Genomic DNA, 16,972 nt, shown 5'->3' on the forward strand with positions numbered 1-16,972 from the left:
AACTTGATCACTCTAGAGTCAAAAGCATTAAAATTAACTGCTAAAACTATGAAGATTTATTTCTTCCCAGTAAATTAAATGAAATTTCTTTCTTCACAATTGCATTTTTCAGAACTATCTTCTAAAACTGTTGGTTTTGCTGCAAGTTTCTAGATGCTTTAGTAAAGGTAGAAGCTATGATTCCACAAGACTCAATTAGACAGAGCTGCTTAACTTGGAGCTTTAGTAAGAAGCAATGCTAGCAGCAAGAGAATGCTAACTTTGCCTAAATGGAAATAAATGTGATTTATACCTAAAAGCTCTACCATTTTAAAAGGTGGCAGACATGACACTAATACTTCATATAGGAATTTTAAGTAGAAAATGCTGCAAGATGAAATGCTCTGGCAAAAAATTCCTTATCTTTAGTTACAAATACAAAAGCAAAGAACAAGAAGGGGTAGCGTATCTTTGCAAGCTTTGTGTGGAAATATACCTTCAGTCCATCTGTTAAATGTTTTCACGATCTTTGTGCATATCCAAGAAAAATGGCGTAAACATCCCAGAAGTCAGGCAAAGAGGTTTTACTCTCTTGCAACTAATGCTAGTTGAAGAAATTAGTCACTGTCCTGAAGATAGAAATTGGTTTGGAGTCAACATAAGAAAAAAATACGTATAAGCATCCCTTATGTTGGCACAGAAGTTGTGTTAATCTGAGGTAACCTCTTCAAGGCAAGAAACAGTAGTCCACTGTCACTTCTCTCCCCTCATTCAAGTCTGGGATGAAATTGCCAAACTAGGACCAAGCATAGCCATGCTCATTTTATGCTGCAGACTGCTTTTAAGTTTTATCAACTACAGATTACAACAGGATCAAGTTAAGATTTAAGCCAATGCCCAAGAACAGAAACAGCAAAATTTTTTACTTACCCTTATATAAAGCCCCTTACAAAGACAATAGTCTATAAACAAAGAAAACCCATGCTAAGAAGTTAGCTATGCAAAGAGCAAACGTCTTGCTGCATTTACTAACACTACTTATGAAAGCTTCCCGTGCTGCATCACAAGCAACAGAGCCAATGCATTATGATCATCTTATGCAGCAGAACATATTTAAGCAATGCTAATTGTGCATGGTACATTCAGGAGGCCAGCAAACTGCAAGGACATTTGGCTAGACATTAAAGTAGCCTTATTTTTAACATCCATTCAAATATGTGAAGTGTCAGATCCAAGTGTCACCTTTACTTCCAAGAATGCCCTTTTAAAGACACTTGAAGATTCAAACATATGTGTTCATTCACAGAGTTCATATGTTATGACTGAAACAGCCAATGGAATCACTCAAATTCTAAATGGATTTTTACAATAGTTATCAGCCTCGGACAGGATCCTTTAGTCAGAATTCTTTAGAGGATCTGTTCAGAACTCACCTTGCTTAAGGAAACAAACGTTCCAAAGACTACCTAGAAGACAGACAGAATGGCAGAGGATGTTTTATATGCTGAAAAACATTTAATATTAAACTGGAGTCTGTAGTTCCTACCATGTCCCAGAAGTTCAAATACAGAGGAAATAATATTGAAATAATAAAAAAATATAAAACATACAAATATATAACAATTTTAAATATTTCCTTTTTAATGTGAATGAAACCAAGATTAACGGCAGTCTGATCAGAAGCCAAACTAAAAAGTCCTGAAAACTGCTGCCTTTAAAAGGCCTGAGATTTTGTGAAGTGTTTTGGTCTTATGATTCTTCATGGAGAAAAAGGGATTGGAACTCAGCTTATGGCTGGAAGTGTACAGATTTACAGAAATGTGCCTCTTAAAAGATTGTTCAAATCCAGTTTAAACACTACTCTCCATCCTCACCCCTTCCCTCTATTTCTAGGAGTATTAAAGTAGTTTGAAAGACACATTAAGAAAGAAAATGAGATTTGCACTGCACTGCATTCCAAAGAAGTTTTGCCACTGACATGCACCGGGCCATGATTTCAATCATTTTTAGCTTCTGCAAGGTCAGGCTTCAAAAAAATGGAAAAAAAACAATAAAAAGCAAACCCCCAAACACACCTAAAATAAAACATTCTGAAGCGGTTTACAGAGATACAGAAACTGTCCCACTGACTGCTGGAATGAGAGCTCAGAACAGAAGCTGACTACTGTTTATCGGTTCAAAATCCATGAAGAAAACCAAATGAAAATGTAAGATAAATACATGCACAAAGAGCTTACCTGAACTGGAATTTAATTAAGTTACTCCTCAAGATTGAGCTATAAGGCACCAACAAGCAGGGTGCAGATGCTCTGCGGATCTCACTAGTCCTCCTGTGCACCCATGCAGGGGTAACTTTCCCCATTAACAACTCAAGGCTTTGTACAGCCTCCAGTAAAGTGGTCCAATATAAACGCTCCATGTATTAGAGTAGTTCATTGATCCAGAAGTGTCAGGAATTACTACTCAAGTACTATGGATCTCAGAGCTTTGTTACAGGTGGCAGAAGTTTCTGCAACAAACAAATGGTATTCAAAAGAAACTGGGGAAGTGGTTTAGAGCATGATATTCCTGTCACTGCCAACTTTGCTTCCAACAGCTTTTCCTTATCAATGCCTGCAGTCATCAGCTCCAGTCATGAATCATCTGGGTATCAGTATCATATGCCATTTTTTGAAAGTCGGAAAACAGAACTCAGCAGCAAGATCCAAGATATTATTTGATACTACACATCTCTCAAGAAAATGAAAGTGTAAGCCCAATGGAAGGAAAGCCTTACATAACCAAACAATTTGAGAGATGTGACGCGCAGACAAAAAATTCTGGTTTACGCTCTAGACTAACTATATCAGAAATCAAAATCCTTACATCTATTCCGTTATTTACCAGGCTAAGAAAACGGACTAAAGCCACTACTTACTAACCGGCTTCTCCACATGAGTTTACTCCAATGTTAAGAAGCTACATTAGAGCAAACTGATCCAAGAACAATAATTCTCAAGAATCTGACTATATGAACCCTGGAATTTTAAACAACTAAGACCAAGGCTGTAACAAACGGATGTTACTATCCTCACAATATATGCGACACCTAACTGGGAAAATGTGGTAGATGTAATCCTGGACTAGCTGCATACTTACAGAATTTTAGTTTATTAGGTGTGTTATGACAATTTCTTTTCAGTTTTAGCCCCCGATTTAAAAATATTAATCTCTTATTGACTCCACCCTTCAGACTGAATACAGAATGACTTTCTAGTGACCTGTAAGATAGTCTGACCATGGTCCAACAAGAAATTCTGTTTCTTGCCTTGAGCAGAACCCAGCAACACACACTACAACAGATATGCAGTATTTCAGCAGTCAGCTTATCAATTCTGTGGCTGATGCCAAGTAACTTTCTACTACAGTTGAGAGACACAGCACAAGAAACTGATTCCTTTCTTCCAGTTACAGGAGAGCAGAGGAAACCTTCTGGAAGAGACAACTATTAATACTCAGATTGTACTGTCCCATGAAGCTAAGCTTGACTCCAAGACAGGAAATGCAGTTTTTCTGCAAGGAAAGCCTAACTGCAGTGATGTCTAAGATTTCAGCACTAAAGGATCCTCCATTACCACCCTACAAAGACAGAAAAATTATTCCTCAATATAGCCTCACTGCTTCTGGACGCCCCCTCTTCTCAGCTAGTCCCAGTCCTCTTTGTGTTTATTCCTCTTCATGAGCACAGGAGATGGTGTCTCAAGTGGGACTGAAAAGTTTTGGGAAAGGCACACACACACAAAAAAAAAAATATCTTTCTCCTACCCAGTTCTAGTGAAGCCAATTTAGTTCATATACTTCCATTGGCCTTCCCCATCTTCTGTAGGGAAATAAAGTTTTCAGTTTTGTTCATCTAGACCCTGTGAAGATCTTGTGCATGCCAGAACCTGCTTCAGATTACACACACCCCCCCCCCCTTCAATTCCGGAACTGCTATACATAGTCACTCAAGCCTACGCTTGCTCCAAAGCCACCACATTTTCCTCTACTGATGTTCTACCACAATGCATCTTACCAGTTAATAGAGCACATCTTCTTAGGCAGATGGAAGACTGGCAGATAAACAAAAGATAAGTGTCAGCTACAGGGAGACCATAATGCTACAAATATTTACTGGCAAAGTGGTCTGTATATAGCAGAAGAAACTGGTTCCACTTGTTCTGAACGTGAAGGGTACTATTAAAAAAACCAACCAACCACCGCACATCAGCAATAGCACAAAAAGTACCATATGGCTATCCAGCTTAAAGATGGAGTTCACAGAGAAAAAACCAGATCCCAATCACCTAGATTATTACTTTTTTTTTTTTTTACAGAAGAGAATCCTTATGTCTTTGAGTGAGATGTACCAAGCCAGTTTTTCCTTCTTCATTTCCGAAACATTTTCCTTGCTAACTGAAGTACACCTTTAGTAGTTTCTTGAGGACATGTTCTGACCCCCCAAATTTATATCATCTACAGATCTAAAACTGGAATACTATCTACAGTTAGAGAGCAGGTCAAATTAAAAGAAGAGGTCAAAAAAGTAAGAAACAGAGCAGGAGCCCAAGCTTGCAGAGTAGAGGTAGGCTGCCTAGAAATCCTAATTAAAAAAATGATCTATGGAAATCATTAGGTATCTTCCATCTGAGGGACACAGATACATCAGTGTTGAGAAAGGGAAAGAAACAATCAATCATGGAGTCAGTTAATATTGATAAAAAACCCAGGAGCTACAGCTGCAGAATTTTGGTCAAATTCCCACTTGAACAGTTCCTATCCCTGGGCATAAAATCAATTGCTGCTGCAGACTGAAACTGGCATTTAGAAAGTTTCATCCTTGACTAGTTTTTGCGTTCACTTGAAGGCAAGGCTCACCAGTTTTCCTCTATTTTTGTTTCATCTTTAAAGTCACCACCATATAATTAGAACTGAGTCCTTAAACCCCTTTCACACAGCTGTAAGGGGCAAGTAACCATAGTGGCTCATCTTTGAGATGTCTGCTTACACATGCAAATACAGCAAGGTAGTGTATCTATACTACGCTGCACAGCCCCATAGAGGTACCATAGACCATGGTCATGTCTCCTACAAATTAGTAGTAGAACTCTCTATTGTTCTCCTAGAAATAATAGAGTAATATTTTAAGAAGCAACCAAAAGCCACATTCAGAACATCCTTAAATGATTTTGTCGCAGCCCTCTATTAAGACTCAGGGAATTTAAATGCTATATTCTAAAAATGTAATGGTAGATGTGGGTACTTACTTCAACTGTAAGGTTTAACTACCACATCTTAAAAAGCTTTGAAGTACTTCCATTTTAGTTATACTGTAACCACCTACTCAACTGAATCTGTATGCCTGACTCCCATTAATCCCTTATTTCTGTGCTTCTGAAATTCAACATATGCCTTCAAGGTATGTAAGCTTATGCTCTGTATTTCACTAATTAGCCGCAATGAAGGTGCTTTTAGTCTCTGCAGAGTGAGTTTTTGATAGTTCTCCCCCCTTTCCACAAATTAATAAGAGAGTTTCAAGGGATCTTTTCACTCTAACACACTTTTAACCTTGCTCTGACTGATGTCCAACACTGCAGAAGCTCATTTCTGTTTGAGACTACTGCTTTCTGAAACGGGTAATTTACTTGGCTGGCCAGAGACCATTCTAAGTCCCTTACAGGCACAATTTCCCTAAGTATCTAACATCCATAATGCTTTGGACCCCGTTGGCATGCAGAACTGGAGGAAGGACATCACTCTTAAGTGATGCAGTACTGAATGCTGAGCACTGACACTTCATGCATCCCATCAATCGAATGTGGGAACAAGCAGACAGTTGTCACCAAGATACACTATTTCAAACCACATGGAAAGGCTACAGATGATGATCATCTGCACTTATCTGATGAAAGCAAGGCTGGGGAACAGAACAAGAAGCTAAATCATATGAAGAACCACACCTTCTTTTGTTTCCCCATACCAATTACACTCAAAGCCCATGAGAAGAGCAGGCCCTCCCACCCTTCAGCAGGTAATGTCTGCATACCCATCACCTCTAGGAAGCAATGCTCACCCAAAAAACCTGAGAGTACACATGGCCCTGGTTCACAAAAAAACTACTCCACAACTCTGATGAGAGTAGGTCTGGTTTTGGTTACTGTAAAAGTCTTTACCCTCAAAACCCATTTCTGGAAATGGAGTTGCTTTATGCACTAGAAGTCTTCACTCCAAAAACCTTAATTTACATTATCCGAGAATCAAAAATGCAAAGATGTAGAGGCAATTGTTCTTGCTCTATTTTCCTTGCAATGGCTATTGTTTAAACTTGCTTTCTTTTATCTTGAGAAAAGGTTTAAATGACATTTGGGGAACACAGCAACCATCTCCAGCATAGAGCAGAACCAAAATGGTAACTCCAAAATAAACTGAATTGGGGGGGGACTAGGTAGGCTTTCTGTTGGTTTTAATCTTAAAGCATTGCTCTATTCAGTACAGCAGCAATGAGGAAGGCAACAAGGAAATTACAAGTCATTAGTGCTTGTTAAAATTACTTCTCAACAAATAATTTTCTTTTGAAGCAATTGTTTTTTAATCAAGATATGGCATACCTCGTTAAGATGGGTTTGCAAGATTTTCCTTTTCTCTATAGGCAGAGGGATTAAAAAAAAAACAACAAACCCAGCACATAACACGTGATTCATTACAACTATACCCTACATTTTGAATTTTTTTAAAAAAGGACCTCTAATTAGATATTAGGAAACCAATAACTCTGCAAGGCATACCATTTGTGTGGAACACCAGGCAGAAAGGTATTCCAATGTTCTCACTGTGCTGTATGGCTTTAATCAAACAGCCCAGCCCTTAACAGAAGTCTTTCAATGCCCAATGCAAAAGAAGCTGCCACTCTTGGGTCTTGGGGAGCTCAAATTTGCTATTTCTGGTCAGCAAATACAACAAAGAATTTGCTGAGTAGTAGTAGTAAGCCATAGTATAATCTGTGCTACCAAACAACTGCAGAGCTATCTTTCAAAAAGTTATTGAGTTTGCTGACCCCTTGGTAACAGCCTGAACTGGTTTCTACCACATTCCAAGTTTTCTAGTCTCTGACAACCTGTTTAGTCTTATTCCAATTTTTTTTAAAAAATGCAAGAAAACTGGGCTGTTTGAGTACAACTAAGACATTTAAACCATGTTAATACTCCTGGTGGATCTTCAGATGGCCATACCCAAGATTTTAGGAAAAAAACTTATACTGCTAAAATGTGCGGAGACTGCTCTATTAATTCCCAAGATTAATTTTGGGGATACTCTAAAGGGACTCTAAAGGGTCCTCTATCTTTTAAGTAGAAATTCAGCATATACTGAATCTCTTATTTAGGCTAAGTTTTCTCTTTCATATTTAACATTAAAATAAAGTAATAATAATAAAAAAATCACATCCCTTGAGAAAAGAATATCTAGAATGAGTACCCCAATTTTTTTAGGTTTCTGGGTTTTCTTAAAAAAAAAGAAAAAAGAAAAATCAACTTTAAATATAGATGTTTTAAAATCATGCAGTTTGACATTAGTCATGGTTTTAAGTAGTGTTCATAACCTTGATCACCTCTGCTCTCCAGGACTAAATACGTTATTGGGCTCTCCTATGTCCATTCTTCATAATGTACTATAGGATTTTTATTATTTTTCGGTGCACAGATCAAATCATGTATCAAGAAATTCTCATTGAGAAGGGTGAACTCTTTAATGAAAGGTATCCTCTCTCCCAGAGAAAGTATACTGTAAACCTTACCTGTCAGTTTGTCTGAGCTAAATACAACATTAATGTCGAGGTGGTCGCTCTTCTCATATCCAATATCAGGACAGTCTTTGCACTGAGAAAATACAATCCACAGTGCAGTGGAGGTAATGGACAATCTGTGATAGTATTAATATGCTTTCATTCAAGAGCTAAACATGTTAACACACTACAAAAGAGCATTCTGAATGTGTGCATTGTAACTCAATAGCAATTTACAAGGGAGCATTAGAGGCCCATTGTAAAAAAAACCTCCTATAAACTTAAAACATTAAGTTTGCCAGTCAAGCAACTATATATTCCTACTGCATAATGCCAAATAATGAATTACACCTTTCAAGGATGAACCATATTGGATTTTTTAAAAAGGCCATGCCACAGGGATACAGTTCTTTGTCTTTCCTAAGCAGATCATTGTACATCTGATCATATGTTGTTTTGAAATCATAAACATTCGGCTTGTCCGGTGCTGGTCCTGGCAGTTTCACATGAGTCCCTGTTCCAAAGGATCGGACACTGAATCCTCGTTTGCTGAAAAACAGAGGGGAAGAGGGGGGGGGAAAGGTGATTAGACTGGATGGACATTAAACACCAAAGTGCTGAAGAACACATACTGAATTTTAAAAACACCTCTTGGTGATCAGCCAAATCACAACCAAACAGCTGGACAACTCTTATCAACTAAATTGCCAAGCATATCCAATGTGTTTATTTCCTTGCAGTGACAACTGCAGTTACAATTGAAACTCACACACCATTTCTAAAGGAGCACTTACATTTTATATGAAATTTTCTTAGAATTATGGTACATAGTGTTCGGATATTTCTTTCGTGCTTTCAGGGATCTTGGATTTGCAACAAGCATGCATTCTGTATTCACTCTTGGACAACACACTATAGGCAGAGATGGTTTTGTCTTGATATAAGAAAGTAAGTAACAATACCAACAGATCAACACTTATGCATTCTGCTAAAGTTGCTGGGCTAACTATATTATCCCCCTCACTATGCTGCCAAAACTACCTCTAGTGTAATTTAATTAGTCTAGTACAAACATTTGCGTGCCTTGCACTTTTCTCAAGTGGACTGAAAAAACATACTGTGTAATTACCTTTACAGAAGTGGGGCAGATATTCTGCTGGCTGGTACCTAAAACTCTTGGGTAAGTAAGGGATAGCTTCATTCCATTCTTATGAACAACTTCTTGTTTAATAATTATAATTAAAAAAAAAGAGGCAGGAACCTGCTTGTCTTTAGGGGTAATGCCAAAACGTCACTTCTGATTAACCTAAATACACCTACTTGAACCTCAACAAATCCTTCAGTAATGTTAAGAAACATTACAATATATTTGTTGAGTAACAGGACCAAAAAGAGATTGTTTTCTGGTGGTCTAATGGACAAAGTTACATGGTAAAATACTGTCACTTGTCTAGAATGCTGACACATTTGAATTTATAATGACAATCTAACTTCTGAAACACGTAAGACCATGGCTTAATCTCTTTTTTTTTTTACAGACTCACACTTTCAGCTTCAATGATTTAGCAGAGACTGAGTGAACGTTAAAACAGAAACAAAAAGCAAGCAAACAACCCAACACCTGCCCTCTCCTCCCCTGAAAATAAGAAAAAATAATAATTGTAGAGCCTTCTTCTGAGAAGAGCAAACAGGAGACTGAGAACCAGTGCAAGAGTCACACCTTGACTCCTTGGTCTTCACATACAAGATAGCAAGGAAATTCAACAGAAGACACCAATTCAAAGTGCATGTTTGCCTTCAAACGGTGTCTTTGAAGTGATCCAAAAAGCTTCTATGGAGATACTGTGATCAAGCTTTGCCCCAAGCTCAAACACTGCTATGCAACTATCAAGTGTTATTTCCCTTAATCTGTCCTATTGGAACACAGCCCCTCCTTTCTCTCTTCTTGCTTCACTACACTTTTTCTTCCAGCAACTATTTATAGGTTCCTATTTCTGTAAACAGACAGGATACATGATGATTTTTTGCTTCTTTCTGAAGGACTAATGACTGAAAACGGATACTAGTAGAAAAAAGTGCAATTCTTTCCCTCTCCCAGCCCTCCATCACATTAACGGTGACTCATAACTGCACCAGTTACATTTAGTTTATTTTCCCTGCAATACTTCCAGACCCAAGTTTTTATTCTTCTGCTGGACATGAAGAGAGCCATAACATGTACAGAACAAACTGCAGTCCCAAAATGTTAATGTTTCAAATTGATGGTTTTCCAGGTGTCTCACCCTTCTTCTTTCCTTTCTATATCTACCACTTGAAGCTATTTTGCTAAGAATTTTAATATCAACTAACTGAGAAATAGTGCTTTGGCACCTTGCACTTTCTGCCTTCTTTCCTTCTCTCCCACATTACTGCAAAACAGTAACATTATGATGGAAAATGTTTTCTTCTATGCTTTCCTCCTAACTTTTAATTTTTCCTTTAATGTTATTCTTTGAAATAGGTCTGCTTGGGTCACATACATTAAGAAGCCCATCTCCAGCTGTAAGAAATGTCCTTCAAGTTCACATGATCTCATATAAAGCAAAACAGAAATCTTAATTTGAAGTTCCACACATCAAAAATTTGTGCTTTTAATGCACAGAACCCATTGAAAATTACTTCCTTGAACAGCCAGAACATGCATTTCTCACATGCAATTGCATGCTTTGAGACTAGAGGGTACAGTTTTTACACTATTTATCCATGTGCTTGTTTTGGCTGGGCTAATTTTCTTCTTAGTAGCTAGTATGGGGCTGTGTTTTGGATTTGTGTGGAAAACAGCGTTGATAACACAGGGATGTTTTAGTTATTGCTGAGCCGTGCTTACACACAGTCAAGGCCTTTTCTGCTCCTCACACCACCCCACCAGTGAGTAGGCTGGGGGAGCACGAGGAGTTTGGAGGGGACACAGCCGGGACAGCTGACCCCAACTGACCCAAGGGATATTCCAGACCATATGACATCATGCTCAGCATATAAAGCTGAGGGAAGAAGGAGGAAGGGGGGGACGTTCGGACTTATGGTATTTGTCTTCCCAAGTAACCGCTAGGCATGATGGAGCCCTGCTTTCCTGGAGATGGCTGAACACCTGCCTGCTGATGGGAAATAGTGAATGAATTCCTTGTTTTGCTTTGCTTGCATGCTCGGCTTTAGCTCTACCTATTAAACTGTCTTTATCTCAACCCACAAGTTTTCTCACTTTTACCCTTCTGATTCTCTCCCCTATCCCACCAAGGGGGAGTAAGCAAGCAGCTGCGTAGTGCTTGGTTGCTGGCTGGGGTTAAACCACAACAATGCACCAGGTGTACTATTATGAAATACTCTGAAAATGTTTCAACACATTTCTTGCAACAATTGGAGGGCGGGGGAGAGGGAAGAACACCTGCACAGAACCATTATTTAACAGAGCCTGCTTTTATTAAGCAGCTGGACAGATCTAGTTTAGCGAGTCATCAAGTATCTGTTGTAATGTAGCACAGCCTTTTAACAATGAACACTTTCTACAAGAAATATATCTAGTATTGGTACTTGGCCTAATAAAACTACCCAGAAGATGGAAAATAATGAGCTTCAAGTTTACCATAAACAGTGAAGGGTAAGATATACTAATATACTATCCTAGCACTGACTTCTGCAAATGTGAAGCTTAAACGTTAGCAGACCTGTGAATGTTACAAAATTTCAGGAAGCTGTTTCTATTAATACTATTAAGACCAGGGTATCTAAACTATCAATATACCAAGTACAAATACAAGCCAGTATACAGATCTCATTTTCGGCAAGTACGCTCACCTCAGTTTAAGTGCAAAGCTCATTACAATGAGATCACATGCACCACTCGTGTGCCCATGAGTTGATAGACTTTTAACTGAAGAACCTGAAAACAGTCGTTCCATTTGCCTCCGAAGAATCTCAGAGCTCAATGCAAATACTTCTCATCTGGGATACAACTGCTGCTGAAAGCAGAGATCGACATTGGACTACACTAACAAAGCACTAACACATGACAGAGTTGTTAACACTCAGTTTCAGGCACTGAGAGGAGAAGTAATATTAATCCATGCAGATTGACATGAACTTTTATCCACACCTTTCTTCCATTTCATTGTTATTTTGGGATCTCACACGTGCTTATTACATTAAGGTATTTTTCAGCTTACTGTAATGTCGTAACAGTACAGCTTCTCTTCTTCCAATGGCCAGTAATAAGTTTCACTAAACATTACAGCAAACGCAATAAATCCTGCATTACCACTCACAGTGGTAAATATTTTCAGGGGACAAATCACTAATTTTAATACATTCCCTTCCACAACATGTAGCAGGAAAATAACTAGCAACAGTGCTCTCCTCCTAGACCACTTCAAAAACATCTTATGCTATCCAACCAATATTAAAAAAAACCACAACCCAACCCCCCCAAAACCCCACCCCACAGGTGGAACAGCAGGAACACAAGCACTGTTAACTAACTTTGATTAAAACATTAACAACTTTTTGTAATTGGCATTATCACTGATAAGCTGTCAAATGAAAGTGTTTTAATATAAAAATGTTAAACATTTCCTTCTTCTTGATGGTTTATCAATACAATTTAAGATTTCTTAAATTAAGCACTACAAATTTCAATACCTCAATGCATTTAGCTGCTGACAGAAGCTGTGACTGGTGACTTATGTAAACTGCAAGGGTGCAACTTCAGTTCTCTTACATGGTCAACGTTGAACTACAAATCATAATATCAATATGAAATTTAAGTTTCAGCTACTAGGGTTTCAGTATTTAAATCTGCTCACTGCCACTAAGACTATCTCATATTCACACTCCTAATTTCTTAACACATTTAGTTTCCTAAAACAAAGGAACATATATGTACCTTAAGGACATATCAGTATCCTACAAGTTTCCATTATCAGGAGTAACACTGAGACCCTGAACTCAGGAGACTGAGATATGGTGTCTCTACCGTAAGAGCCTGAAAATACAAAGTCACTGGAGCACCTCCTACACACTGGGAGAGTTTGAAACTATAACTTCCTTTTAAAGGCCATCAGGGTACTGCCAAATAAATATATCCAAACAGAAATGTTGAAGTTGCTGTATAATACAGTCTGGTAGCAAGAGAAGTGTTACCCTTCCACCTTCCTCTTCTATGTTTGAAGGAGAACCATGGCCTAAGTCTGCACACTCTATGGCTAAAAAAAAAATATATATATTAAAAAAACAAGCCATGACCTACATACAAATTATATTTGTAAAAGCAAGAAATTTAAGATGAGTAAGATTTGACCTAGGGACTGGTTACAGACAGATATCCAGTTTGACAGCTTTTAAGGAAAGATTATGTCTTTCTGCGTAGTCTTTATTGCTTTTCCTCTTTCCCCTTTGCTTTAGTGTCTCAGCATACCCCTATGGTGATGGTAACTATTCTATCAACAAACTTCAGAAGACCTTCAGTCTGACTTCTGTTGGAAGATTAGAACAAAATGTTTCAAACCTGGTTAATTAGAAAATATGCATGCACACTACAAAGCAAACGGAAACTATACTGAACCAAGATAACAGTAGAAACTGATAGATTGATTATTCAGATACAAAAAAGATCTAATGCATGCATTTGCTTCCCAGAAGCACAAGTGGCTGCACAGAGAAATCAAGTACAGTAAGGATGAATGAGAAATTCAGGTTGGCAAGTGAGACTCATTGCAAACTCTTTTGGAATGAACCACTGCAATTTAAAAGGAAAAAAAGTTTTTAAGTGTCCAAAAAAAAGGTAACTCTTATTATCTGGTACATTAAGTTTAAAGAAAGAAAGAAAAATAAACCCAAACAAACCCCCCCCCCCCCAAACTGCTGAAGTGTGCAAAGAAAGTATGTATTACAATCTTGCTTTTCTGAGTCCAATAGAGAGAGAACACCAGAACGTTACAAAAAGTAAGTACATTAAGATGTTAAATCACGCCTGTTTAAACCACTTCAAAATTTCATGCGTTAAAAAGGATAAACCACCAAGAAGAAACATAAAAGCAAGAAGTGATGGACGGCAGGTGCTTCCAAGAAAAGCATACCAGGTAAATGGAACATTTCAGCTAGATGTTATAGGTACAGGGCTAAATTTTATGTTTTGCAAATGCATCAGAAGTTAAAATTTGCTTTAAAAAGAAGTAGTATACTATTAAGTTCAATTTTTAGTAGGCAGTAGGTAGGCCTAACATTTGGAAAGTAAAATAAGCTTGCCTTACTGATAGATATTTTTCTCTGTAAACTGAAGAATGGAAAAAGCACACTTACTGATAAAAATTCTACACAAAAAAATTGAATTAACTAAAACCTGTAATTCATTAAAACACTGAATAGACTAGAAAAGTTAATTCTGAAATCTGACTTACAGCATTACAAAAATCTAAAAGACTCAAATACAAGACAAACACTTCAACAAAAAAAATAATTTCTATACATTTCCTAGCATAGATATTTTCAAAAAAGACTGTATAAAACACTTATAGCAAGATTTCAGGCTACACATTACAAAGCACTGTTTATGTATGTTCATTAAAGTGTTCAACATTGAAGACTGGACTCCAGGCTTTGTTTTCAAATAGTCACCTGCAGTTCTATAGAATTTGTATCCTTTAAAGTCTTCTAATCCCTTAACAAAATACCTTTAAGTTTCATAATACCTAAACTTCTTCCTAACTCTTCTTCCTCTTTTAATCATGTGTTCTTTCACACTGCAGTGCAATATAGAGGAAGACATTACCCTGCATTGGTAAATCAGACTGGCTTTGAGCCAATGCAGACATTTTCGTGAAGTTTACTGGCAAATGACCATTCTCATTGCATGGGCTAGTTATTTCTTTAGAACAGCATCAGCAGTTCATCTCTATTTTGCTATTTATGCTATTGTTGCTATAATTATGTGGGCTGTTGCTGAACATTTTCCAAATACATATATTTTGTTAATTTTTAATTAAAAACTTAAGGGAGAAGAGACTTTCAAATAGCATTTCCCTGCCACATTTGCCACAAGAACATCAGTCACACCAGAAGTGATTTATTTCTTCTGCAAAAACACAGAGGAAGGCTAGACATTAGAAGTAAATTTAACTTTGGCCTTAGTACTCAGGTTTCAGCTAAAATGCAGTTCTGGTACTATTAGCAGAAAAACAACAGAATAGCATCCCCCCCAGCAGCTATTGGTAACATCATGTCTTCATAGAACTGCCACAGGTAACATCTGATGCCAAGTTTAAGCATTAGCAGCAGCATATGCTGCTCACAGTAAGATGGCTGCCAGACCAGATGCTTCGATTATTTATTCATTTCAAGGTGGTTGTTTATTATTTAAATGTAGCACACAATTTACACGTAGTTGTTTGGCTTATTATGCTAGCAATATGTATATTTTAACGTGAGTGTTACTTTGCATAACTTTTAACAAAAACCCCCAAAACCTTCGTCGTGTCCCTGCAGTGCATAGGGAAGATCTAGGAACATGACTTCAGGCAGATCAGGTCTCTCCCGTTCGTCAGTCCATCCCCAGTCTCCCACCTCCCCTTCTGAATTCAGCCCAGCTGAAAATACTTGCAGTGCTAAACAGATAAACCCTCACAGTCTCAAAGACATTTAACATTCTGAACCAAACACTCTGTCCAGTTTTCCTGCAACAGGAAAAGGCTCCCTTTCAGTGCACAGAGCGGCTCCAGTCTTCGGATGCATTAAAGAAAAAAAAAAAAAAAAAGAGGAGGGAGAAAAAACAAGAAGAGAAAAGGAGCATTTAAGTTTTCAGATGCCGAGACACGGGAGCTGTTCTGCGCCTGTCGAATTCGCCAGCTCGTGTTTTGCAGCACTGGATCCGGAGGTCCGCCAACGATGGTGGAGCAGACCCCACCGCCCCGGCCGCTCCGGCGCGCCCAGCCTGGGCCAGGCTCCGGAGGAGACAGGAGGCCAACAGGATGAGGTCCCCAAGCCTCTGGGCCTAGCGGGGTCAGGTGCGGGCCCCCAGCACGGCCTCCGACCGCAGCCGGCGCGGCGCCCCGCTGCCCCGACAGCCCACTCGAGCCCAGCTCCGGGGCAGGCAAGGCAGCCAGCGTCCGCGCTCACAGCGGCCAAGGAAGGGGCCGCGATGCGGTGCGGAGGGGCGGCCCGCCACGGAAGGCGGCCGCCAGGGCCTAGGACGCACTCGCGGGGCCCGGCAGCGTTGGGCCAGGCCGCGCCGCCGCCGCCGGGCGGAGGAAGGAAGGAAAAGGGGGGTCGGGCAGGCCCTGGTTACCTGAGGATGTTGTGCGCCTCCATGCTGCGGTTCTGGTTGCTGGAGCACACCACGGCCACGCGGAGCGGCGAGGAAGGCATGGCGGCGCAGGGAAGAGCCCAGCTCCCTCCCCGCGGCTCCGAAACCCTCTCGGCCCCGGCCGCGGCTCGCACAAAATGGCGGCGGGAGCCCGGCGGCGGGCGGTGCCGGGACGTGTCACCAGGGCCGCGCCGCCCCGCCGCGGCCAACCGCGGAGCGGGCGTCAGGGGGCGGAGGCCGCCGCCTACCATCGAGAGAGAGGCGGGGCGGCGGCGGGGATAGCGCGTCGCCAGCCATAGAGCTGGAGGGCGGGCGCGCCGGGGGCTGAGGCGCGCAGCTCGCCGGTGCCGGTCCTCGGCCCGGGCGGCCCTCGCCCGGCGAGAGGCCGGTCCCCCGGAGCGGAGCGACCCTGGTGCTCTCTGCCGCGCCCCTGGCGGCTCCTCTGTGTGTCGGGCCTCTGCATACGCCGGCCCGGGTTGTTCTCAGTCAACAACCGCTTCTCCCGGGGCTTCCCGGGCAGCACCGGCGGGCCCAGCCCGCAAGGAAGGGCTCGAGCGTTTACACAAGAAACAGGTCGTTTAGCGTGAATTCGTGAATCTTGCTGATTGCTCGGGCTGTTAAGCTACAAATACTACCTAACTTGTCAGCCGCTTACTGGGAGAGAAAAGCCACCAAAGAGTCACGGATGCTCCCCTGGCGACTCGGAGCCAAGCCCGGCACGATTTTATTTCCTCCCGTCCAACTGCGTTTCCCAGTTTTCCAAGAGGAGCGAGTGGCTGGAAACGGCGCTGCGCGAACGGTTTGTTTCTGACCCAATTTCTGGTTTCCCACAGGACAGCCCGCTATCAGCACACAGCCTCTTATTC

At 40.4% G+C, this 16,972-nt stretch overlaps 1 protein-coding gene across 1 annotated transcript in view; it reads right to left on the bottom strand.

The window, feature by feature from the left end:
* The window catches only part of SSU72 (SSU72 RNA polymerase II CTD phosphatase homolog (S. cerevisiae)), a 29,967-nt gene extending 13,696 nt beyond the window's left edge, over nt 1-16,271 (bottom strand). Inside the window, exons 1-2 of the mRNA XM_010577433.1 lie at nt 16,089-16,271; nt 8,183-8,326 (exon numbers count right to left, since the gene is read on the bottom strand). Coding sequence (XP_010575735.1) covers nt 8,183-8,326; nt 16,089-16,168 — 224 coding nt within the window. The 5' untranslated portion in view covers nt 16,169-16,271. The remainder of the gene's footprint in view (nt 1-8,182; nt 8,327-16,088) is intronic.
* Nucleotides 16,272-16,972: the final 701 nt, after the last annotated feature.

The sequence above is a fragment of the Haliaeetus leucocephalus genome, unplaced genomic scaffold, assembly GCF_000737465.1.
Source record: "Haliaeetus leucocephalus isolate CR32 unplaced genomic scaffold, Haliaeetus_leucocephalus-4.0 Scaffold556, whole genome shotgun sequence".
Classification (NCBI taxonomy): domain Eukaryota; kingdom Metazoa; phylum Chordata; class Aves; order Accipitriformes; family Accipitridae; genus Haliaeetus; species Haliaeetus leucocephalus.